At 41.6% G+C, this 26,466-nt stretch overlaps 2 protein-coding genes and 1 long non-coding RNA gene across 3 annotated transcripts in view; 2 read left to right on the forward strand and 1 right to left on the reverse strand.

The window, feature by feature from the left end:
- Positions 1-2,758: 2,758 nt before the first annotated feature.
- On the forward strand, positions 2,759-4,143 carry LOC144232747 (G-protein coupled receptor 61). The gene has a single exon (XM_077765591.1). The coding sequence runs from the start codon at positions 2,774-2,776 to the stop codon at positions 4,127-4,129; it is 1,356 nt and encodes a 451-aa protein (XP_077621717.1). The 5' UTR covers positions 2,759-2,773; the 3' UTR covers positions 4,130-4,143.
- Positions 4,144-8,329: 4,186 nt separating this feature from the next.
- The window catches only part of GNAI3 (G protein subunit alpha i3), a 39,659-nt gene continuing 21,522 nt past the window's right edge, over positions 8,330-26,466 (forward strand). The window contains exon 1 of the mRNA XM_077765593.1: positions 8,330-8,575. Coding sequence (XP_077621719.1) covers positions 8,458-8,575 — 118 coding nt within the window. The 5' untranslated portion in view covers positions 8,330-8,457. The remainder of the gene's footprint in view (positions 8,576-26,466) is intronic.
- Positions 18,359-19,239, reverse strand: LOC144232696 (uncharacterized). The gene is made up of 2 exons (XR_013335493.1): positions 18,998-19,239; positions 18,359-18,405 (listed from the first exon to the last, which is right to left on the reverse strand). It is a non-coding gene; the product is annotated as an uncharacterized LOC144232696 (long non-coding RNA).

Below are 26,466 nucleotides of genomic sequence, written 5' to 3' on the forward strand. Positions count from 1 at the left end.
TGTCTCCACTTTTGAACCCTCTCTTCACCCTCTCTGTAGACCCTGAGACGATGTGGCCATTTTAATTGTGAAATGAGCTTTCTGTTATCCCCGGGCAAAGGCATATCTCTAGGCAATTGTCCAAAGTTAGGGCTGCCCCAAGTCCAGGAGCCCAGGTTACCCTTTCCAGAGCAGAGTCCCCAGCTGGCACAAAGCTATCTACTGAGTGTACTTGGAGTATGTACTAAGGGGCAGGGATTTAACAGATAAGTTTGAGTTTGGTATAATTCACAAAGTTATATTGAGTACTCATTGCATGCGTTAGTGCAAGGTTGGTGGTAATGCCAAAACCCAAAGGTGATCATAAGGCTGTAACTATGGAGAGGGAGTTCCATGGTCCACTTTATTGCAGTCAGAGAAATGTTTTTTTGTTTTTTTTTTTAAGTTTATTTTGAGAGAGAGAAAGAGAGAGAGAAAGCAGGGGAAGGGCAGAGAGAGAGGGAAGGAGAATCCCAAGCAGGCTCCACACCATCAGTGCAGAGCCTGATGCAGGGCTCGAACTTACAAACTGCAAGATCATGCCCTGAGTTGAAGTTGCGACTGAGCCACGCAGATGCCCCATGATGGGTTTTTAACTGAGCAACCACAAGGCCCTGCATAGCACAGGAACTCCCAGAGTCATTAAGTGTTGTCAGATATGGGAATCTTGGAGGTTGTCTAGTTCAACCTTCCCATTTTACAGATGAAGAAACCGTGATCCAGGGAACCTGTGACTTGTCTGCAGATAGCCCATCACACTTGGCATGTCCATAATTTGCCTCTAATTTGCATACCTTCACACATTATACTGAGACACTGTAAGAATAGGATATGGAAATGAAAATAATTTATAATTGCATTATTATTTCAATTATAATTGAAAATATAATATTGAATAATATTGAATAATATTGAAACTTAATACGGATAATGGGACACATAAAACCTTTGATCTGCCCTTTGATCAGGAGAAATGAGGGACGCTGAAACCCCAGACTTCTTCCTCTCCCCATTTCTTCCAGTTGTCTTCTCTGCTTTATGCAGAGATCACGATCACAGTGGCCTACCCAATTCTCCCCTGCCCCCTCTCAGCGACCTACTCCTCCTTCCTTACTCTGGACTCTGCTAACAGACCAGGACCAGGAGGACTCTGGGCCAGGGATCTGCTCCAGTGATCAGAGATCTGGGACCTGGGGAGTGTGAGGTTAGGAGCATTTCCTCTCTCGTCTGCAGGGCCATAGTGGTCCTAAGAAGCTAGTGAGTAGGTGAGGAAGGGCAGCTTTCAAGTGACTTCTGCCCTGCTGGCTTTGGGGGCAGTGGAGGCTGGATGAGCTAATATCCCAGTTTCCATCTAGCGGGGGCATTATATTTTCATTGCTCCTTCCCAACACTCCCCAAATGGCAATTCTTTGTCTTGTGGGGGGTGGTGTAAAAGGAGGCTAGAGCGGGTCACCTGGGTGGCTTAGTCGGTTAAGCATCCGACTGTCGCTTAGGTCATGATCTCGCGGTTCGTGGGTTTGAGCCCCGCGTCGGGCTCTGTGCTGACTGCCAGCTCGGAGCCTGGAGCCTGTTTCAGAGTCTGTGACTCCCTCTCTCTCTGACCCTCCCCTGCTCACGCTGTCTCTCTCTCTCTCCTAGAAATCAATAAAAATATTTTTTTTTAAAAAAAAAAGGAGGCTAGAGCAAGGTCTTCCCCCTTTCAAGTGATCTCTTCCCAATGGTAGACCCAGAACACTGACAGACACTTTGAGAGATGGTTCAAATTCAACGACAATTCATCGAATGCCTACTGCATTCCAGCCGCCGTGGGGGGCACCGTCCAGTGGGCTAGAGTACTGGCCCTGGAGCCCGAGCGCTGGGGCTCCAGGGACACACCCAGACCTTGCCACCTTTGGGAAGGTATGTATCCTACCTAGGCCTGTTTCATCAATTGCAAAATGGGGACAAGAACAAAATCTACCTCAGAGGTTGTGTGAGGATTAAAATGAGTTTATTTACATACAGTGCTTAGAACACGGTTTGGCATGTGGAAAGCACCATATAAATGTTACGCTTTATTGGCGGTATTGTTATGAAGTCTCACAGGACACTCCAAACACAGTTGTGAAGTAGTTATTATTCCCTTCATTTTACAGATGCCTTTGTGAGGAAACGGAAGTCCACAAGAATCCCAGAGTTAGTGACTCCCAGAACTGGGACTGGAAACCAGATCTTGAGTCCCTTCTACTCCCCAACAGCTCCTGCCTTTCAGAGAGACAAGACATCCAGAAATTTACATAAGCAACTTTAAAACTGGGGCACTATCCCGGAGCTCAGCAGGACCCTGGGAGAGGGAAAGAGAGGATTTAGAATCTCTGGAGAACAGTGCCTGAGAGGGTAGAAGGGTATGGAGAACAGAGGGAAGGAAAACGAAAAAAGGAGCCTGAGACCACTCAGAAGGTGGAGTGTTGAGTGAGTGAGGCTCCGGCATCTCTCACATCTCCTGCTTCTTCGAGGTCGCCAAGGTGGACCAGAGCCACCACCTGCCAGAAAAGAGAGATGAGCTTCTGAGCCCTCAGTTCCCTATGCACAGTCTGGCCTGGGAGGCTGGCAATAAGAGCCTAGCCAGGAGGCTCCAGCAGGAGGCGCCCTCCCCCTCCATCCCCCCACACCAAACTGGGAAGCCTGGGCCTGGGCTGGCCATCCCAGGGTCACTGGACTAGGATGGGGGATGGGCCTGTGACAGGAGGTACCCTGGGTGTCCTCTTCCGGCCCCATGGAGTCCTCTCCCATCCCCCAGTCATCAGGGAACTCTTCCACTCTGGGGAAGGTCCCTCAAACGCCAGGTCCCTCTACTGCCAGTGGGGTCCCAGAGGTGGGGCTGCGGGATGTGGCCTCGGAGTCCGTGGCCCTCTTCTTCATGCTCCTGCTGGACTTGATCGCTGTGGCTGGCAACGCCGCTGTGATGGCCGTTATTGCCAAGACTCCGGCCCTCCGAAAATTCGTCTTCGTCTTCCACCTGTGCCTGGTGGACCTGTTGGCCGCCCTGACCCTCATGCCCCTGGCCATGCTCTCCAGCTCTGCCCTCTTTGACCATGACCTCTTTGGGGAGGTCGCCTGCCGCCTCTACTTGTTCCTGAGCATATGCTTCGTTAGCCTGGCCATTCTCTCGGTGTCGGCCATCAACGTGGAGCGCTACTACTACGTCGTCCACCCCATGCGTTACGAGGTGCGCATGACGCTGGGGCTGGTGGCCTCTGTGCTGGTGGGTGTATGGGTGAAAGCCTTGGCCATGGCTTCTGTGCCAGTGTTGGGAAGGGCCTCCCGGGAGGAGGGAGCTCCCAGCATCCCCCCAGGCTGCTCACTCCAATGGAGCCGCAGTGCCTACTGCCAGCTTTTCGTGGTGGTCTTTGCTGTCCTTTACTTCCTGCTGCCTCTGCTCCTCATCCTTGTGGTTTACTGTAGCATGTTCCGAGTGGCCCGAGTGGCTGCCATGCAGCACGGACCGCTGCCCACGTGGATGGAGACGCCCCGGCAACGCTCCGAGTCTCTCAGCAGCCGCTCCACTATGGTCACCAGCTCGGGGGCCCCCCAGACCACCCCGCACCGGACGTTCGGGGGAGGGAAGGCTGCGGTGGTCCTCCTGGCTGTGGGGGGGCAGTTCCTGCTCTGTTGGTTGCCCTACTTTTCTTTCCACCTCTACGTGGCCCTCAGTGCTCAGCCCATTTCGACTGGGCAGGTGGAGAACGTGGTGACCTGGATCGGCTACTTCTGCTTCACTTCCAACCCCTTCTTTTACGGATGTCTCAACCGGCAGATCCGGGGGGAGCTCAGCAAGCAGTTTGTCTGCTTCTTCAAGGCGGCTCCGGAGGAGGAGCTGAGGCTACCCAGCCGCGAGGGCTCCATTGAGGAGAACTTTCTGCAGTTCCTTCAGGGTACTGGCTGTCCCACGGAGTCCTGGGTTTCCCGACCCGTACCCAGCCCCAAGCAGGAGCCACCTGCTGTTGACTTTCGAATTCCAGGCCAGATAGCTGAGGAGACCTCGGAGTTTTTGGAGCAGCAACTCACCAGCGACATCATCATGTCGGACAGCTACCTCCAGCCGGCCCCCTCGCCTCGACTCGAATCCTGATGGGCTTCTGGACACTTGGAGGGAGATGGGGCTGGGGCTGCTTATGACTGAAGGAACATCTTGCGGGATCACCTTTTCCCGGCTAGCAGGGGCTGGGGCTGGGGCTGGGGTCTCTGCACACAGCTTTTGCTTAGTTTTTCTGGGTCAGGAACAATGCCAACAGGATGAACGTGTGGCAAAAGCCTTGGACATGGCTATGATCCTTGACTACTGGGGGAGGGAACCTGGTGAGATGGTAATGAGAATAAACGGTCACAAAGGTGAGATAACACCTTTCAGCCAGTGAACTTTCCATGCCTCAGGAAGCAGGGAAACTCTCTTAAGGGTGGAAGGTGGAGGATATAGAGCAGCAGGCCAGGTTTGGAGTTATTGTGGCGATCTTTTAGGATATCTCATTTTTCAGGGTAATTGTCCAGGGCAGTAACTGCACCCAGGCAAGGTAAGAAAATGACCGGGGTCTTCTCCTTTCCTTGCTAGGTTTAAAAAGAACGAAATAAAGTACAGCTAATTGTTTCCATTGGAGTTAATGGATCATTTTCTAGTTTAGACCTGAGGGCCAGCTGGATATATATATTCCTTTCCTGTGTTTGGTCAGAAGCAAGGGGAAATAGCAGTCAGGGAACAGAGAGTAGAAGGCAGGAAAGCTGACTGCAGCTCTCTCCCACCCTCCAGGGTCAGCCCTTCTGCTCTATTCTTCTGTCTCTCTCCAGCACATGGGAGAAAAAGCTCGGGGCTTGATCTCAGCAAAGGCAAGGATACAACAGGGTGGTTCTTTCTCCTAGGGTTTTAGAATGAAGAAGTGGAAGGATTGGGAGTTGGATGGCTGAAGGTGGGAGTTAGCATTTGAATGGCTAAGATGGTTGGACACAGAAAGGCCAGACGATCACCTTGACCAATAAAACTGTAAATCTTTTTTTTTTTTTTCTTTTCCTTTCTAGGATTGGCCTCCCTGATCTCTCTCCTCATGGCAGTGACCCATCTCCAGCCCCCTGGACAATCGGGTACAAGAGACTAAGGTTGGGAATGGGAAGGGTGGGGTTTCCATGGTCCATTAAATGCCTCCCTACTCCCATTCATCGCTCTCAAAATTAGCTTCAGTGACAAAGACTTAAATCTCTCTCCTACCTGCAGTCCTGGGTTGGAGAGAGGGTGTGAGAGCTGGGTTCGGCTGTTCACTGTTTGAGACTATAGGAATTTGTTGGTTAGTATTGGTGGTGGTATTTTCAAGGGAGGCAGAGTAGTTGCAAATTGGACAGGACATCCATCTGGGACTACCTGTCCATCCACTTCCCTCTGTTGAATCAAGTGACATTAAAGGATTGAGGCAGGACCAGAGGGTAGTTTGATCTGTATTTGAACAAATTTCTGGCTCATTGAACATTAAAGGGTAAGATGGGCTGGTGGGAGCGGGATAGCTTCCCCCTTTGAATGGCCAATAAATAATTTTTATTATAAAAAGTTATACTGATATCAACATTTCCTATTTCAGTCCAATTCAGTACATAATAGTTGAATATCCAGTATTCTCTGGGACCCACACAGAGTCACTGCCTTTGAGGAGTTCATAGTCTAATTTGATCAGGCATCTTGTATTTTTACAGAGCATTTATATCTGGTAAAGCATTAAAGAATTTTGAGAACTATGTTAAAGAATATATTGGAGTTCAGTCCATTGAACGTAAGATACATGGAAACTTCCTGTGGACTGTGGAAAGTGTGAGGGTTGTAAATGAAACCCTAGTTGAGGAAAATAATTTATTTACTGAAACTGAGCAAATCTCCTTTTAGATCTAGGAAAATTTACAAGTGTCTGTCTTCCTACCACCAGACTTACTCTAGCCTATGACCCATTATACTGAGGAAATCCTTTAAATAGTATATATACCAAGGAGAATCTTTTGTGACTGAAAAACAAATTCTCCTCGCTCTCCCTCCTTTTAAGATAAAGCCGTTAAGGGAGGAACCTCATTACTAGATAACAGGAAGAAAACTTCAAACATCATCGAGAAGCTAGTAGGCCCTAAGCATTGCCAGCAGGTGGCAGTGTGAGTCCGGTGGAAACAGGAAAGGTGCAGGTCGAGGGGAGGCTGTGAGGAGAGGGGATGGGGAGAGGGGAGGACATTAAACATTGTCTGGCAGCCATTTTGTTAATTTATTTTGCCTTTTCCTTTGACTTTGCCCTCTAAGCCTTCCTTCACATATATCAAAAAAGAAAATTTTAAGTGCAAGGACATCTCTAATTCAGGCTGAAATTTTCTGACACTGTGATCTCACTGGCATTTATTACAGAATTTGACATATGCTGGTTCATTTGCCATTTATTTTTCCGAGTGGATCATGAAGGAAATAAAAATTTCTCTTCTAGTATGCTGTGAATTCTCCCAACAATTTCTACCATGACCACCTTGCAGTTGCTTTCTAGTCACCAGGATCATTTGGGAGAGTTTGCTATGTAATCCCTGTCTGTGCAAGCTGTTCCTGGACCAAATTTGACTTCTCTAGTTGGCTCGAGAATCAGGTTGAGACAACCTTCCTGTCATTAACTTTTCCTGCACCCCGGTGGTGTTGGGGTAACCCTCATCCCTAGATGAAAACCATCTGTCATCAGGTCTCCCCAGGTAACATCTTATTGTGGCATGGTAGAAAAGGGGTGAATTCGGAGGCAGACATCTACTTACTCACTGTGTGAACTTGGGAAAGATGCTTAATTTCTCTGAGCCTATTTCTTCATCTGTAAAAAAGGGGGTAACATCACCTACCTCACAGGGTTGTTGTGAGGAGTAAAAGAGATGACCATGTGGAAGCACCTAGCCATACCTGGCAAATAGGTACTCAATAAATAATGGTTTTTATTCCCTTTCCTCTTGCCCTATTCCCCCATAGGTATTGATTATGGGAAAACCATCCCTCTTGTTCTAACAGTCATTTGGGAATGAGTAGGAGGCTTTTCAAACTTTAAAAAACTGGCATTACTAAATTATAGTGGATGAGGTGGTTTATTGTGGCTCTCAAGAAATCCCTCCAGTTAATGAATCATCACCATAGAGACCTTTCTGTTGGGGCCTTAGGTTCTAAGGTTTAAATTCTATTAAGGAAATAGTTTTTAATCCCAGGGAAAGGTTTGGGGGCTACGTTCTCTCTAGAATGTACGATGAGAGTATTTGTGCTGCTATGTGGCAGTAAAGGCGATTTAGGGCCACTTTCACGGTAGTACCCAGAATTAGGAGTGAAAGGACGGAGTCTCTGGCTTCTGCAGTGGATTTATTTTTAGGTGATAAGAGAGCCGAGAGACAAATCTACTAGACCTTCCCTTTGTGTGTGATACTACAACCGGAAATTTTAGTAGGAGATTCGCAGGATGCACTGGTTTGTTTTGGGGTATGGGCCTGAGGTTAACTGATTTTGGTACAAGTCTGAAGCCCCTTAACGCAGGATCATCTATCAGCGCTAAAACTGGCTTATATTGGAGAAAGGCGGCATGGACAGTTTTTGGAGGAACTACACGCTTACCTTTCAGGTAACAGAATATCTTAGCGATTTCAAGTGGCCTTTTGCCAACACAGTCGCTCGGCAACTCGTAGCTAACGGCACAAGGCCCGAGGTACATTTTGAGAGCAGGAAGGGGTGTGGGCCAAAGGAGGGCAGAAAGGGATCACTAAGGTCCCGGGCGCGGTCGGTCTTACAGATCTCAGCTGTGAAGCGTGGTCGGGCCCCAGGCTCTGCAGTTTGTTCCCATCCTATAGATCGGGCTGAGACAACCCTGGCAAAGAAAGTGTCCTACACCTGGGAAGGGGCTTCGGGTCTCCTCAGCCAGAGGTCAAAGGCGCTTTCTGACCAGTGAGAAATTCTCAGCAGAAATTCCTGCGCGGGCTGTGGACTCTTATTCGGGACGGCCCACCCCTGCAATCCGAAACCTGCCGCGTGACCTCAGGAGGGTGCCGCGAACGGGAGAAGCCAGTCCTTGGTTTTCCCACATTTATCCAAAGAAAGCAGCCGAAAAGGAGAGGAGGCACGAAGGTGGAGCAGCGTGCCCGGAGCCCGCTCAGTCCCGGCTATTCTGCGGAAATTCCGCTCCGCCTCACCGGCCCTCTCCCGGTACTTCCGCTTTTCGTCGCTCCTCCTCTACCCTAGCTGGACAGGTTTGAGCAGTAACAGCCGCGGGGCGTTGCCGGAAGTGTCGTAAACGCCGGATATCCGGTTTCTCCGGGCGCCCAGGGAGCTGACGGAGAGGGCCGCCGCCCAGCCGTAGACGCTGTCTCAGCGAGCCGAGCTGCGGTCTCCGCGGTGTGTGAGTGAGCCCGGGCTCTGTCCCCTCTCCCGCCGCCGCCATGGGCTGCACGTTGAGCGCCGAGGACAAGGCGGCGGTGGAGCGGAGCAAGATGATCGACCGCAACTTGCGGGAGGACGGGGAGAAAGCGGCCAAAGAAGTGAAGCTGCTGCTACTCGGTGAGGGGCTGAGGGCGGGGCTGGCAGGGTGAACGGGAGGGCCTAGGTACCCGGGAGCCCTGAGGAGGGGCTGGCCCGACCGGCAGAAAGGACCCCGAAGGGATCTGGAGGCGTGACGGCCGTGGGGCGGGGTGTTCTTTGATGGCTGAGGCTCTGGAGGGCGTGATGAGGGGGTGGGGTTTGGAGTTGTAGGAATTAGGCGGGAGGGAGGGTGTGACTCGGCGCTGGAATTGCGTTTAGTGAAGAGAGCTTGGCAGTGTCGGGTAGTAGGATGTTGAGACCTGTGTTTAGGAATATGGGAAAGGCTCATAAAGAGCTGATGTTAGGGAGATTTTGCAGAGGGTTGGAGTGTGTTCATAGCAAAGAGGACGGGATAGAGGTTGTTGGGCACGTAGAACGGCTTATGAGTTTGGAGCGTGGTGATAACTTTGACAGGATGCAGTAGGGATGCTGGAGTGATTAATGTAAATAGAGGGCCAGGGTCACATAAGGACCCTGTCATTTATTATCGAGTGGGCATTTTGAATTGTTGGTAGGGTGAAGGAACCCTGGATTATCCAGGAACGTGAAGATGTGAGGTTGAGATAAAATGAGAAATTCTCAGATATAAAGGAAAAGAGCTTGGGTACAGAGGCTGTCTATACTTTTCCACCCTTTTCTATCATTTTTACTCTCTTAAGGTTTTATAACTCCTTCCTTTGTTATTATAAAGGGGGAGGTGGTGTGAGCTGAGGGAATTTAAGGACTGGCTTGTTTGAGGTTTGTGGCAAAAGATATAGTGGACCATAGATTACATACTTGAGAGTTGCTGAATAGTTGCTAGGGGTGACGTGCAGTGGGAATGGAGTTATCTTAGGATAAATTATGGAATTGGACACACTATAAAAGCTGGGACAAACTTCTAGTGAACTGTTTTTTATCTTTTTTGGTTTCTTCACACTAAAAATACTGGCTTCAGAAAACTACTGTTTATTTTACCCGACATTCATTTTGAGCAGTTTGTAGGTACAGTCGGATGCATTTTGCTCAGCGTGATTAGTTTAAACGTTTTGGAGACTGGCTTCTAGAGGCTCGGTAAACTGTGTACCCTGGCATTAGCTTACTGATAAGTTAAGCCACAATTCCTTCACTAATTGTATTTTCTCCAATTCTTTTAGAGAAGAGTAAGTAGGAGTCATGGTTTCTGTAAGCAACAGAACTTTTTTAAACAATTGGTTTTTGAGAAAAAGAAGTCGCTTTAGGAGAATTGCCAGGTTTTCATGGTGTAAAGCTCCAGAGGACAGAACACACCACAATAACCCAAGGCATATTTTGTACTCTAGGATGCGCTGGGTGCTGGTGCTAGTCTCTTGATGTTAATGTACTTAGTGGTTTGTAGACTGCAGAGGCCCTGGGAACAGCCCTTTGGATCTAGGGGGAAAGTTATGCATTGGAGCTCGAGTTTTTGGTTTGACTGTCTGACCTTTCATAACACACGAATTCAAATTGTAGTTCTAGACTGCCACTCTCTCTAAGAACAGGTACTTTTTGCGGATGAGCATTGTCCATGGCACATAGTAGGTGCTCCTTAAATATTTGCTCTTAACTAGCATGAACCAGCTAATGTTGGACATTGCTCTTTGGGCTTTTTTAGACATTTAATATAAATCATTATAATACTCAAGGCATTAATGTTGTCCATATTGATTAATTGGTTATGAAATTAAAGATGTATTTATAAGTTTTGATATAACACTGGCCATCAGAGATCCCCTTAGGACATTAGCCTCGTGTAATACAGTTGTAAACTGTGAGGCTTTCTTCCAAATGGCAGGATTTGGCAGGCAGAATTTAGACAAGCAAATGTCTGGAAAAATCTTTGTTCAGAACTTTATAAATAGTGCATTTAATTAAAAACAACATTAAATACATGATGACTTAGGGAACTTCAAAAGCAGTAAGTAAAAATCAAAGTACTAAAACGTTTGCTTTTCAATTTTTATCAATTTCATTGTTTTAAGTAAGATTTTTTTAATATTCTTGAGCAAGTTAAAGCAACAAATTTAAATAGGTTGCAGATGCAGATACTCTTGCTTGAACCATATCTTTATGCACAGAAGTTAAAGTTATCCCTTCTTTTCTGTAAGCAGAATGCACTCATCACAGTATGCAGATACTTTTATTTTTTATTTTTATATTTTGCTGTAGAATACCTCTTTTGATACAGTCATTTTTACTTCATCACTGTGAAACTGTCAAACTTGAGATATATTTACTTACCGTTATCTCTCCTGGTACATAATGTGTGTTCGTTAAACATTACTGTATTTTCTATTTGGATGGATGTAGTTTAGTATGGTGATTAACAACCAGGGCTATGAAGTCAAACTTTTTCAAATTTGAATTCCCATTTACCAGTTATAACCTTGGGAAAGTTACTTACTTAATTTCTCTGCCTCAGTTTTCTTATCTTTAAAATGTAGAAAAAAGAGCTACTTCATAGGACTGCTGTGAGGATTAAATATAATAATAAGGTGAAGTGAAACACAGTCTAGCACATAGGATTAGCTCACTGAATATTAGCTATTATTTATTTAAAAAAATTTTTTAGAGGGAGCCTGAGTGCGGAAGAGGGGCAGCGGGAGAGAGAGAATCTCACAAGAGGTCCGTGCTCAGCCTGGAGCCCAACGTGGGCCTTGGATCCCTTGAACTGAGATCATGACATCAAGAATTAACCCACTGAGCCACCCAGGCACCCCTAGCTATTATTGTTATTATTAAATCAAAAAGAATGTTACAGATTGTAGGTACGGTAGGAATTCAAATTAAAAACTGGTGTGGGCTGAATTAGTAATACTTCAATGGAAGCAATATACTTCAGTGAAAGGAAAACTTCAATGTTAAAATTTTTTGATTACCTTTGATTTGAATTCCTTAGGTGTGTTATTGGGAAGATCTTGATAATGCCAAGTTAATCATAATATTCTGTGGAAAGACGAAATTGTTATGCAAAGCTTCCCAACCAGAGTACAGTGCATAGGGTGGCATACAAGCCACCCTATTTTTAGGGTGCTGTTTTAAATTTTTTAAAATAGTTTTGAAACTTTAAATCATTTTCATAACTTTAAAATGTTACAACAGTTGAAATGATATTTGAACATTTTTAATATGATTCCCCCCTGTAAATTTTGGAAACATGGCAAATGAAAATATTTTATTTGGAAGGTTTATGCCAATTAGTATTTAATATCATCTGTAATACTTTGTATTTTATTTTTCATGTCATAATTTTATGATCTAAAGAAAATATACATTATTTTCACCAAGCCCCTCCAACTTACCTTAGTAAGCTTACAAATATCATTTTTAGTGTGACACCATGTGACAAAAGTCGGGAAGCATTAGTATAAGAATGGATAAGAGCACTGCTTACAGAGTCACTCCGAACTGAATTAAATTCCCACTTTCATTTCCTAGTTGTGAGACCCAGAACATACAACTTAACCATATGAATCTTGGTTTTCACATAAATAAGGTGGGGATGATGGTGCCTGTTTCATATATGCAAAAGTTAATATATGTAAAGTGCTTAGTAAACAAGTATTCAGCATTGGTAACTTCTGTTTTTTTATGATAATGTCTGAACGCTTATTGTTTTAGCTACTTTTTTCAGGGATGTTTCAGACAGGTAATTTGATTTTTTCAGATAATATATTCTTTTGAGAGGTCTTCAAGGAATTTTAATAAATAACACTCTTGTGGTAAAAGGAATTAAATATTATCATTTAGTTTTGTAAGTTATTGAATGATATAGTCTTGTGTTATCTTTAGGTTTTTATTTCTTGATAGTTCCCCTTAGCAGATCCTGAGAAAATAGTATTATACAAAATGAGATTAATGCTTTGTTCTTTAGGATTTTGCTGGGGTGGTATGGCAAAAGATAAGTTGCATACAGAGGATTGGAATAATCTAATTCACTTAAACCTTATGCAATTTATTATTCAGATTTAAATACCTGCATTTACTGGCTGAATATGCTTATTATTGAAAATAAGTGGTTTTTTTGACACTAGAGAGTTATAATTATGAACGTTTCTTTTAATTTAGCTTACACTAGCCACTTAATTTGAATTTCCATAGTACCTATAATCTGTAGCATTCATTTTGTTTTAATAATAATAGTATTACTTTTATCGTTTCATTAAATTTTGTTTTTTTAATGTTTTATTTATTTCTGAGAGAGAGAGAGAGAGAGAGACAGTGTGAGCAGGGTAGAGGGTCAGAGAGAGAGGGAGACACAGAATCTGAAACAGGCTCCAGTCTCTGAGCTGGCTGTCAGCACAGAGCCCAACAGAAGGCTCGAACCCATGAGCTGTGAGATCATGACCTGAGCCGAAGTCGGACGTGCAACCAGCTGAGCCATCCAGGCGCCCCTGTTTCATTAAATTCTCATAGGATGATGTTCTTTATAATGTTTGCCATTTTTTTGGCATGAGATTCATAGACCATTATTACATTTCTTGTGAGGATGCATCTTGTGTCTGGACAAAAAAAAAAAGAAAACAAAAACGAAAAGAAGAAACTGGCATAAAATATAGAAAGTCACATTTCAAAAATAGGTTAGTTTTTTATTAGCACTTTTTTGTGTCTCTTGTGTCTTTTATTTAAATGCATTGATCACTTTCTTCATGAAAATATGGTCCTTTTCAGGAATTACAATATTGTAATTTTCCCTAAGTATGCTAATTCTGAAGTAAGTACAAAGATAACCGTAGAGTAGGGTCTTACTTAATAGATTTGACAAGGCATGTAACCTTGGAATCATTGCTGCAACTATCCGTGCTGTCTTCTTATGTTTAGTTTAGTTTTATTTTATTGGAGAATGAGGTTTGTCAGGGAAAGTGGGGAGGAAAAGATATTTTAAGTACTTAGGAACTAGAATATTAGCAGTAAAGTCCAAATATTAGAAATATGGGTCTCATAAGAAATGCATAGAGCAGTGGACACTAAATTGGTTCAGATAACTGAAGTTTGTTTTAAAACTTTTTTTGTAGTCAGAAGAATATAGTAGACCAGCGCTAATAAGAGATAGTTCTTTGAAGTGGTAACTGAGTTCATAAATAGGCGATCCCATGTAGTGTAGGGTTAAAGAACAAAGATAACAAGAAATTGGGGATTCATCCTAATATCTGAGCTTTGTTTTCCTTTTTCTGTATAATGAAGTCTAATCATAGTGGTTTCTTGTCTGTGATGTTAATATTATCAGCCAGATGAAATATTTTAGCAAGTTATAAAGAGGGCTGTTTTTGTTATTATTTCTTTTATTCTTGAGTTTGACTGAAATTAGTTTAATGTAGTAAAGCTGTTTAGGAAGATAGTTAAAAAGACAAATTCATAAAGTGCCCATAATGTAAATTTTCAAGAGAAAATAAGGAAAAGCATTGTAATGATTGATTTCCCCTCTGATTTTAATTGTCTTCATTTTGGTAAAATTCTTTTTCCGGGGTTAGCAAGTTAGAGTTATCTTTAAGCCTTTATCTATCTGGGCTATCCTGTTACCTGCTTAGCAGTCATCTGTATCATATCTGTAATTCAAGCTGCTTGAACTGAATAACATTTTGTGTTAAGATTACTGTTTAATTGTCCCAGTTTTTACACAATGCTCTATGTAAATGAAATATCCTATTTTTTGTGACTTGCTATTGTTAAGTTGTAACAGAAACGAATATATCTGATACGAACCAAACAAAGAAAAACCAGAAAGACCAAATATGTTTGACTTGTACCTGACTAATGGCCTGGTGATCTTAGAAACAAGCTTCAGGAGGATATAGTCTTTACCCGTAGATTTCTTTTGATTTTCAAGTTAGGCTTGGAAGATACTTAAAGTTTAAGAGATTTATTAAGGGCTAGCAGAGGAGACGTTAGTGTGTTCATTGTTCCGTTAACTATTTTGCTGTTATGGGCCTCTTTTTGTCACCAAGTCTAATTCACAAATGGGTGAATGGTTTTATTTATTTATTTATTTAAAAAAATTTTTTATGATTTATTTATCTTTGAGACAGAGAGAGTCAGAACATATTCATACAAAAAGACTTTGAGTTTTTTGGATGGTGTTAGTGTTTTATATATCTCAAAAAGTTTTTGTTGCTTAACTTTGAAGTACATATTCAAAAATTTTTTAGTTGCTCATGTAAATCTACAGCTGTACAGTCAGGCATGTCTCACCATGATTAAAAATATACACTCTTCTATTTAAATTGTGCTTGTATCTCCTGCTTTTATTTATGTGGCCTGCTAGTAACACTCACTACTCTCATGATATAGAGACCATTTAAATTAGACATCTTTTTTTTTTTTTGATGTTTGTTTATTTTTGAGAGAGAGAGAAAATGAGCAAGCAGGGGATGGGCAGAGAGAGAGGGAGACAGAGGATCCGAAGCAGGCTCTGCGCTGTTAGTGGGCTCGAACTCACAGACCACTCACAGACTGGGAGAACGTGATCTGAGCTGAAGACAGCGACTGAGCCACCCAGATGCTCTTAAATCAGACTTCTTTAAAATTAATTAGCAAGGTAGCTTGATTCTTTTTATCTTTTTAAAAAAATTTTTTTTTGGGGCACCTGGGTGGCTTAGTCGGTTGAGCGTCCGACTTTCGCTTGGGTCATGATCTCGCNTTTTTTAATTTACTTTTGAGACAGAGACAGCACCTGCGGGAGAGGGCAGAGAGAGGGGGAGACACAGAATCTGAAACAGGCTCCAGGTTCTGAGCTGTCAGCACAGAACCCACTGTGGGGCTTGAACCCGTGAACCGTGAGATCATGACCTGAGCCGAAGTTGGACACTTAACTGACTGAGCCACCCAGGTGCCCCAGTTCTTTTTATCTTGTAGTTTCCTGTAATGGTTGGATTAAAACAAAAATTTTTTAAATGTTTCTTTATTTTTGAAGAGAGAGAGACAGAGCATGAGCAGGGGAGGGGCAGAGAGAGATGGAGACACAGAATCTGAAGCAGGCTCCAGGCTCTGAGCTGTCAGCACAGAGCCCAACAGGGGCTCAAATCCACAAGCCCTGAGATCATGACCTGACCCAAAGTCAGACGCTTAACCGACTGAGCCACCCAGGCATCCCTGGATTTTAAAATTAAATAGTATTCCATTGAACTCTTAAGAACTTATTATGGAAATGTTATACTATCTTTGGATTTCTGTTTTAGTCCTATATTGTTATCCCTAGTTTTTATATTTTTTAATTAAATAGTGTCGTATGGAAATGGATTTTGCTCAGGACCCTGGAAATTATGTTTTACAGATTACTGTAAATTACAGAAGGATTGTTTTAAAGTGACACACTTTTGATAGAACATTTCCCCCTCTATTTCCTGAAGTTAGAACATGGGAATCATTAACTTCAAAACAGGGTTCTGTTTGAGGTAATGATATAATCACCATCATGATTTTCACAGATAATGTAGTTCTGATGTATGTGTTAGGATAATGCAGTCTTAAACTTTCCATGGAAGTTTCAGTGTTATGTATTTTTGAAAATAAACATTGAATTATTTCAGTTTAAAGATACCAATCTCTTAGACCATTTTTCAGCATTTCTAAATCTTCACATATGTTGGTTCATATTAGGTTGTTAAAAACTAACATTCTTCTCTTCCTTCTTCTGTTTCTAAGAAGTATATTTTTATCCTTTTATTTTTCTTATTGTGGTTATTACTAAAATCCACATTCATGTCCTCATTAATATTTGTACTTTTTTTGGTAAATTTTAATTTCCTTTATTACTGATAAGGTTGTGCAGCCTTTCTTAGATTTGTGGTCATTCATGTTCTTAAATGAATTTGTCTTTTGTCCATTTTTTTTTAATTGGGTGGTTTGCTTTTCTCATTGATTTGTAGCGATTCTTTATGATTTTAGATCACCTGCTTTTTTGTTCATTATAGGTATTCCAGATTTTTCATTCCCAATTTGTGGCTAGTGTTTACTTTCTGTTGATTTTTCATGTTTCAGAAGTTATTCATTTTAATATTTGTACTTTTTTGAATTTTTCAAGATGACTTAAAAGTTTTTTAAATAAACTTTTTATTTTGGAATAATGTCATGTTTTATTAAATATTTTTGTTTAGTTTTGAGAGACAGAGCGTGAGCGGGGGAGGGGTAGAGAGCGAGTGAGACACAGAACCTGAAGCAGGCTCCAGGCTCTGAGCTGTCAGCACAGAGCCTGATGAGCTGTTAGCACAGAGCCTGATGCTGGGCTTGAATTCACGGACTGAGAGATCATGACCCAAACTGAAGTCAAACGCTTAACCAATTGAGCCACCCAGATGCCCCAGAATCATGTCACATTTATAGGAAAGTTGCAGAGATAGTACCTAGAGTTCCTGTATACTCTTTACCTAGTTCCTCTTAATATTGACATCTTAGATAGCTGTGGTACGTTGGTCAACAGGGCACAGCATTGGTGCACAATTGTGCACAGCATTGGTGCATTAGTGTTAACTAAACTACATACTTTTTTGGATTACATCGGTTTTTCCACTCACATTCTTTTTCTTCTCCAGGAGCTAATCTAGGACACTGCACTGCATTTAGTTAGGGCTGCTTTTTATTGAATTTTTGGTTTTCAGTGTTACACTGTCTAGAGGAGGCTCATTTATGAACTTATTTATGATTAGGTATCTCAGATCCCTTTTTATGTGCACAGGTACTTTTTTAGCCTGGAGATAAATGAGAAATAACTCTTAGGCAGTTAAAGTTGTGGCGATATACTAGTGAACCATGGTAATATATGTGAAATGTGGTTACAGAATGAGTAACCAATTTGGGGAGTAGGAGAAACAAACATGCGAGGGAAGTCTTCCTAGAGGAGGGGACATTTGAGGTGGACCTTGCAGGATAAATAGGAACTTTTAAGACAGACTAGGGCTAAGTGCATCCACACAGGGAGTGGTGTGTACAAAGGCTCAGAAACCTGAGTGAGCAACTAGTTAGATTTGCCTGGGATGAAGGTTGGTTTAGGAGGAGTGTGGGAGATAAGGCTGGAAAGGTGTGCAAGGAATAGGAGAGTGTTGCTTATTAGCTGTCTTTTAAGCCATATTTGTATTTTATACATAGAGATATAGATATAAGTTGGAGGGAAATCATCTAGGGACTTTGCATTCTCCTCCCTCTTATTGGCTGCCTTTTTTGCCATTCCACTGCTATTCATGCTGTAACCAAAGGTTAGGAAAAGTAAATACATATATGAACTCCAGACTTTTGAGTTTTGATTTTTAGCATTGGTGAACATTTATATGGAGAAGGAAATTGAAATTGTAGGCATCCTTGTGATCTGACAACTCAGTTTATAATATTTTGGCATTTGTAAATTTTTAAAATGTGGCATTTACATTTGATTAAATAGATGTGTAGGAAAGGGCTATGTGCTGCCATCAGTGTTTAGACTTAAGTGGGGAGACGATTCTAACATTTGTAAATGTAAAATTTTGGAATATGTGGGTTTTGATGAATGGATGTGATATTCCAGTTAACTTTGGAGGACATCACTACATATAACAAATTATTTAGGTTAAAAATGAGTATTTTACGTTTCTATCTTACAAGAAAATTTCAAGGCAGAGCTAGAAAGAAATACACTTTTGCAAAAATAGTTTTTAGTCGTTTCATTTGTACATACCATATAATTTAGCATCAGCAACAAAATGACTATTTGTTGCTCTGCTTTTAAAGAAGTAAGAGGACATTTACTCACCAGGGTCCAAAATCAGAACATTAAGATAGTCAGAGGATAATCCACCCCCCNCAAAGTGTAGAAGAGACTCCACGACTCCCTCTTGATTGGCCGGCTGCCCAAAGGGAACACATGATCTTTAGCAACACTCAAGTTACCATATTCATATTGTCAAAGGTTAACATTTTGGGGAGAGCTACATGGCTAAGTAAGCTGCCCGCCCCCCAATCTAGGATTTCACACATTGTTATCTTGTAGTTTAGGGTGACTTTTTCTGTATTCCTTAGTGCAGATTCCTCAGATAATCTCATTGGTCCTATTCATCTTTTGGAGCTAGGTCACACAGGGTGTAGGCCCTTTGTGGGCCTGTGACTGGGTTAATCCTCTGTCAGGTTTTTACTCCTGATCCAATCACAGAGAGGGGAGTGGCTCAGGTCTTGCAGGCAGTTGCCCACTGAAGCAGCTAGGTAGGGATATCCCTAGTGGCAGGCATATATTCTGAAATTATGTCTAATATGTCAGTTTAGTTTTATCAAAAACTTCTTAAATGTACTTTAAGCCTTTTTGGTTGTTGGTATGTGATTGCTTCCTAGAAAAATCTTTTTCACAAAAGAGACCCATTATCTCTGTCTCAATCACACTTAACTGTCATCTTTTAAGATATTCATTCATTCATTCATTCACTGAACAAATATTTGAGTACTCACTGTGTTTCATGCGCTCTTTTAGGTGTTGGGACACAGGATGTTCAGGAAAGATTTATAGCAGTTTATTTCACTTAAGTAGATGGTGGGTGCAAGGGAGCTGGGATACAGTTTGAGAGTAAGGTTTAGAGGGGAATAAGAAGAATAGAAGGCTTGAAAGTGAGTCCAGATTTATTGTCAGGTATAGTTGTAGGGTGAGAGTTGAAGGCCTAGCCAAGCATGGGTGTGGGGCTGAGTAAAGATAGCAGAGGAATGGAAATCTTCTGTTAACTGCCCACATTGAAAATTCCATCCATTGCAACTGGCATTTACAGAATGTGATTAGGCAACTACTGAATCTCACAGAAACTCAAGCCATTCATCCCACACCTATTATGTGCCTACTCTGTCCTAGATGGGGGAGAGTAGAAACACAAAAAGAAGGCACTGTTTTGTGCTTTCTAGGAGTGTGCTTTTGAGTTTAGGACTAATGGGAGTCCTAAACAGGTACAAACCCAAGTAATTACAATAGTTTGACCAAGTATTAGTGTTAATGGTGTTTGACACTAAGCTGTAGGGCCATGTTGAGCCTTGTCGAGCGTCCTTAAGGGAGAGGTATACAGATGTGGAAGGGTTTTCAGATCCTACTAGAAAGAGTTTCATTACCATTTTAATCAGAATCAAGAAAACCAATTAGCAGTTTATGAAAAGCAAGATTAGAAGTTGGAAAGACAATCAAATAATTTTTTTTAGAGCAGCGAGACTTGGCTAGAGATAATGAGGTGAAGTGGCTGGGAAGGATAGTTTGGGACTTAGTTTTGGAAATTAACCTCTGGGACTCATTCTGAAAGGGTAGAATCTATGTCAGCCATCGGAGTGGGAGTAATAACTCGGAGAGGGAATTGAGAAGGCTTCAGCAAAGAGCCGAAGTTTGAGTTGACTAAGGTTTTCAAGGGTGTTCATGTGTAAAGGCATAGCATGCTTGGGGGGACAGTGGGCTGGATGAAGCAATTGTTCTGATATTTTAGGCTATGGAAACTTGCTAAGAAAAATAGATCTAACTTTTCCATGAGACCATACATTCCTTTTTGTATTTGAAGTGTCAGTGTCAGCCAGTTCCAGACACATTTAAGAGACATGTTTGTTTAAAAAAAAAAAAAATGAATAACAATCTTTATTTGCTCCATAATGTTTTTCCCATCTGTAATTCTGCTAACCTTTTCTTTTACTGATTCGGGAGCAACTGGTTTTTCCATTAAGTATGGTACTTTCAAAAACATTTTGAATGAAATGTCATTTTTAGCCTTAATCTGAATTTTCACTTTGTTAGTTACTTATGCCTGTCAATAAAAAGAAATCAGTGGGAGCAATAGATAAGTTTATTATTGGAAATAGCATCAACTGTGCTGCTGTGGTCTTTAGTTAGAGGTACTCATATTTTGTTTGTTTTGTTTTTTAAGGAATAGCAATCTAACTTGAGTATTCTGTTAGCTCGAGACTATGTAATTATAGAATACCCTCAAGCACGAATATAGAAGGTTGGCTACCAGATAACTCTTCTTTCCTTCCATTGCTGCACTCTTTAATTCTTTCTACTCTTTGTCCAGTCGTGATCAGGAGTGGGTGATTGGAGACCATGGTGATCACTGCATTATGGCAGCTATTTTGAATGATTGGGTTAATAGGAAGATGTGGATCTGCAGTTGCATTTGAAGTCTGTGTGTCAGAACTAGAATTTTAATCTGCTTTTAGCATTATAATAGTTGTAGTCATAGAATGTTAGAGTGCAGTCTAGGCCAAAGCACTTTACATTTTGTATATAAGGAGACAGACAGACATTGTGAAGTTAGGTGACTTGCCCAAGGTCATACAGCTAGTTATTGTAGAGCTAGGATTAAAATCTATTCTTCCACTGAATTTATTACTACATGGTATCATTGGCCAAAAAAAAAAAAAAAATCTATTTAAGTGAAGTTAGAAAAATCAAGTAGATTTGTTGATCAAGCTTTTAGACCCCCGTGGGAGGAAGGCTATCTGTACATGATCTAGTCATATGCTCCCATGTGTCTGATAACGGGTGGAGGGGAGGGCATGTGTGGGTTGTAGAAAGACCAAGAAGAGTATCTTGGTCTAGCACTGGCTAGAGGGTTGTCTAAAAATATGCCATATTGGGACTTAGCTATGCAGACCTCTAGAAAGGGAGCCACACCCTACCTAAAATGCTGAACTTCTAGAAGCTCAAGATTTCTCCACAGAAACAAGTATTTAAAAGGAAAAAGAGATGTTTCAGTTGCCACTGGAATTACCACTAGTACCCATGATAGTGGTACAAAGACCTTTGAGGAACATTCAAGGAATAGATGCAAGAAGTGCAGATGGGTGAGAAGTGTGGGAGAAGAGGTAGTTAGGAGTATCTAGGGGCTGAAAATATATTTAAAGAAGAGAGTGTTTTTGTTCCTTTTGGTAGGGTGGAGAAAATGATTAATGCTTTGACATAGTGTGCTGTGGCATTTCAGTTCTAAGTTGTGGTTTTAGTGTGTGAATCCAGACTCCATCTGGGGTTTTATTATTGTGAAATAGCTGTTAAGTAGTTATACTATTTCTGCTGGGATTTTGAATCAACATACAGTATCTAGGGAGTTTTTATTAAATTAAACTTTTAGGGACTTAACATTACTTGGTAGTATTCCAAACAGTGAAAACAGCATTAACGAATAATAGCTGGTTAACATTTATTGAGTACCTACCATGTTCCAGGTACTGTTCTGAGCATCTCCTATTGACCTTTGTTTTACAGATTAGGAAATTCATTGTGCCTGAAGGCACAGAAGTATAAAAGAGTGTAATACACTTCTGTACCTTCCTTGGACTGGCTTTAAGTTTTCTTTTAATCAAAATGAAAGAGAAAAAAGAGAAGGCATTGGGTGACCATGTTTTTTGAATATCAGCCATCTTTTAGGGTTAATTTCTTTAAAAAATTTTTTTAAGTTTATTTATTTTGAGAGAGATCAAGAGTTGGGGAAGGGAGGAGAGAGAGAGAGAGAGAATATATCCCAAGTAGGTCCTGTGCTGCCAGCGCAGAGCCCAATGCAGCGGGGCCCGAACCCACGAACTGTGAGATCATGACCTGAGCCGGAGTTGGACACCCAACCAACTGAGCTACCCAGGCGCCCTAAGGTTAAGTTTTTTAAATCAGTGCATATGTAAGTTGAATGTATTTATTCATGACAATTATTTACTTACATTAGCAGTTCACTGGCCTTTAAAAAGTTTTGCAGACAGTCACCCTCTCTCATTTTTCATACCCATAATGTAATATATGCTGTGGGAAGAAATAGGGGGAACATGTGATGGTGTCTTGTCTGCAGGAGCTCCTTAAAAAAGAAATGTAGCTTGTATTTAGGTAAATATAATGATTTTACTGTAGAGTATATACTGGTGAATTGTTTTTCATCTGACCTTTTTCTATTTAATTGCTTATAAGAAGATTTTCTAGATTAATTCTGCCTCTTTATCCTCTGCAGATTGCCTTCCTTTTATTGTGAATAAGACCATCTAATTTGGCTCCTTTTCTCCCCTTTTTTCCTTGGGAAAATCTCCATAGCTTCCTCCCTCATCCTTTCTTCCTCTTTGTAGGAGATGTCCTTTAGATATATGTTGTTTTAAGGATGAGCCTTCTAAGTTGAAATGATTCCATTCCCTCCTGTCTCTAGGGCTTTTCAGACTTTTCTCCCCTCTGTATCCTATCCCCTGACCATTTCCATCCCTCCTGCCTACAGAGTCTTCTTCACTTCCTCCTTCTGCAAGCTATAGGTTGTATCTTTGCAGTTCCTTTGTATCTGTTCCATTTTTTGTTTCCTTAATATTATTACTCTGGTAGGATGAAGATGGGAAAATGGATATCTCCTTAAATTTGTGAATTTTTTTCAAGTTTATTTATTTTGAAAGACAGAGAATGAGAGGAGGACAGAGGATCTGAAGTGGGCTCAGTGCTGACAGTAGAGAACCAGGGCTTGAACTCATGAACCATGAGATCGTGACCTGAGCCGAATTGAAATGCTTAACCGGCTGAGCCACCCAGGTGCTCCAAATTTGTGATGAATTTTAAAAGAAGATAGGTTTTAAAAAAATGTAAATAAGGGAAGTTCCAAACATTACACATTGCATATTGGGGGAAGGAGATGAGACATGGGAAGCAGTTTTGGGAAGGCCTCAGAGCACGATCTTATTAGAGAGGAAACTTACTACCAAAGCAGTGGAGCACAAGAGGATTGAGGTAAAAATTAAGAGTTCAGACCTAATAAGAAAGGGCTATAGAACATGTTAGAAGAATTTAGAGAGTTATTAGTGCCATTTGGAAATGATAAGAAAGAGGGGCTCTGAGCTGGAAGTTTGAGAAATTTCAGCAGTAATATACAGTAGGCTCACTGTCAGGATCAGCCTTGTGAGGAGCAGAAAGGATTAATTTGAGGAATGCATAAGAAGAGAGATTTTGTTACAGCTTGATGTAAGGAGAGGAGAGAGTGAGTGTGTTCCAGATGATTCTTAGATTTCGTACTTGGAAGAAAGGTAAGCTGGTGGCACTTTTCTTGCTGATCTAGAAGCTAAATGGGTCTAAGACTTTTGGTGTAAAGTAATTCATTCTTTGTTTGCACAAAATGCCCTGAAACACCCAATAAAATACATCTTCTGTTTAGTTTCCATGGTCAGTAATAGGTGCCTTGAAGAGGTGGAACTGGATGCCTAGTAAACGCTTGGGTGAAAATATGTAGTGTGATAATAAAGAGAAGGACAAACTGACAGTTTATCAGGGAACCTTGGAAACATGAGAGAAGCAGGGTAACATACTTTTTAAAAATCATCACTTTCAGGGGTGCCTGGGTGGCTCGGTCAGTTAAGTGTCTCTTTGTTTCAGCTCAGGCCATGGTCTCAGGGCTCCTGAGTTCAAGCCCCCATTGGTCTCTGTGCTGGCAGTACAGAGTCTGCTTGGGATTCTCTCTTCTCTCCTTTCTCTCTCTGTCCTTCCCCCACTCATGCTGTCTCTGTCTCTCTCAATAATAAAATAAAACTTTAAAAGGTAAATAAAATCATCACCTTCATAGGGTGGAACTTAGATGAGATGTTGATTGTTCATTGATTATTTCATTCAGTCCAACATAAAGGATAGAAATCCAATTTTCAATATGTAAAAAAAGTGTGCACATGACTTCATTAATTTCTATTTTTCCTCGTTAATTTACTAGCTGTGCTAATGTGGGATCATCTGGGAATTCTGTGTTTTAAACTAGTATTTAAAATATAGCTGGTATGCTTTTGTATTCTCTTCCCTAGAATTGAATAACTTTTTTTTTAATTTTTAATTTTTTAAGTCCATTTATTTATTTTGAGAGAGACAGAGAGAGTGCAGGCAAGGGAGGGACAGGGAGAGGGAGAATCCCAAGCTCTTCTATGAGAATTCGAACTCCCAAGACCATGAGATCATGACCTGAGCCAAAATAAGAGTTGGATGCTTAACTGACTGAGCCACCCAGGTGCCCCAGGATTTTTTTTTTAAACATCCATGGGAGAAAGCACTTTCTTTTAACAATGTCATTAAAAAGTTCTTTATGTGTTATATTTAGTGCTACCCCTAATTATCGGTTAGATGATAAGAGCAGAGATAAAGTCAGACAGAACTGCCCTTTTTGAGTTTGTAAAAATGTAGATTCCTGGAATTTTCAAGTTATTTGAAATTTGTTTTATCTAACAGTTTTGGTTGAAATTTGTTTTATCTAACAGTTTTGGTTGATAGAGTTGAGAAATATTTAGTAAAGGATCATGTTATTAAGCATCAGTAATTTGTCTGGTCAACAATATTTATTTCCCTAGCCAATTTATGTGATGCCCAGTACTAGGCCCTGGGAATACAGAGATGACTAAACCTTCATGGGGTTTATAGTTTAGTGATGTGAAGAAGTGATAAATAAGTGCTCTGAAAAAATACTACTTAGAGTAAGGAGAGAGAGTATGATGGGGTGGGGACTATTTAGATAGATTAGTCAGAGAAGGCTGTTCTCAGTGAAGAAGAAACTCTTGCAGAAACCTTCCAGGCAGAGGGAATAGTAAATGGCAGAGAGCATGAGTCAGGATCTAGCTCATTGAGGAGCAGTTTGGTATGTTGGAAGAAAAGCAAGAAAGCTGGTCTGACAAGAGCAGAGAGAACAAAGTGGAGAATGATAGGAATTGAGGGTAGAGTGGTAGGCAGGGACCAGAGCATGTTTCACCTTATTGCCCATGGATTTTTAATATTAAAGTCATTTATTTGTTTGTTTATTTAGAGAGACAGAGACAGTGGGAGTTGGGGAGGCACAGAGAGAGAGAATCCCAAGCAGGCTCTGCAGTGCCAGTCTGGAGCCTGATGTGGTGCTTGAACTCACAAAACCGTGAGATCATGACCTCAGCTGAAACCAAGAGTCAGACGCTCAACCCACTGAGCCACCCAGGTGCCCCTGCCCATAGATTTTATTTTGAGTGTATAGTTGACCCTTGAATAACATGGCATAGGGGTACCAATACCCCCATGCCACCCTGCCTGCTGGAAAATGGTGTATAACTTTTTGACTCCCCTAAAACTTAACTACTAATAGCCTACTATTTTTTAAAATTAATTAATTTCTTTTGAGAGAGGGCAACAGCAGGGGTGGGATAGAGAGAGAAGGAGACAGAGAATCCCAAGCAGGCTCTGCACTGTCAGCACAGAGCCCGATGTGGGACTTGAACTCACCATGAGATCATGAGCTGAGCCAAAACCGAGAGTCCCATTCTCAATCGACCAAGCCACCCAGGCACTCCCTAATAGCCTACTGTTGACTGAAAGTCTTACCAATAACAAATAACACATTTTGTATGTTATATGTCTTATATGCTGTATTCTTACAATAAAATGAACTAAAGAAAATATTATTAATTTTTTAAATATTTTTATTTATTTCTGAGAGAGATAGAGACAGCATGAGCAGGGGAGGGTCAAAGAGAGGGAGGAGACACAGAATCTGAAGCAGGCTCCAGGCTCTGAGCCTGCTGTCAGCACAGGACCCGACGCAGGGCTTGAACCCACGAGCTGTGAGATCATGACCTGAGCTGAAGTCAGACACTTAACCGACTGAGCCACCCAGGCGCCCCAAGAAAATATTATTAAAATATTACAGTATTGTATTGCATTTATCAAAAAATATTTGTGTGTAAATGGACCTGTGTAGTCCAAACCTGTGTTATTAAAGGGTCAGCTGTAATTGGAGACCATAGGAGTTTTGGGGCAGATTTGTGACCTAATTTGATTTACATATTGACAGTTCATTCCAGCTACTGAGTGGAAAACTGACCATAGGAAAGGCAAGGTCTCAAGCAATGGACTATCTAGGAACCTTTTGCAGTGATCCAGGCTTGTGGTTTCCAAGGTGCTCATGATACAGGAAGAAACTGTTACAACTAAATTTATATTTATTTATTTTTTT

Source organism: Crocuta crocuta, unplaced genomic scaffold, assembly GCF_008692635.1.
Source record: "Crocuta crocuta isolate KB4526 unplaced genomic scaffold, BGI_CrCroc_1.0 scaffold274, whole genome shotgun sequence".
NCBI lineage: Eukaryota > Metazoa > Chordata > Mammalia > Carnivora > Hyaenidae > Crocuta > Crocuta crocuta.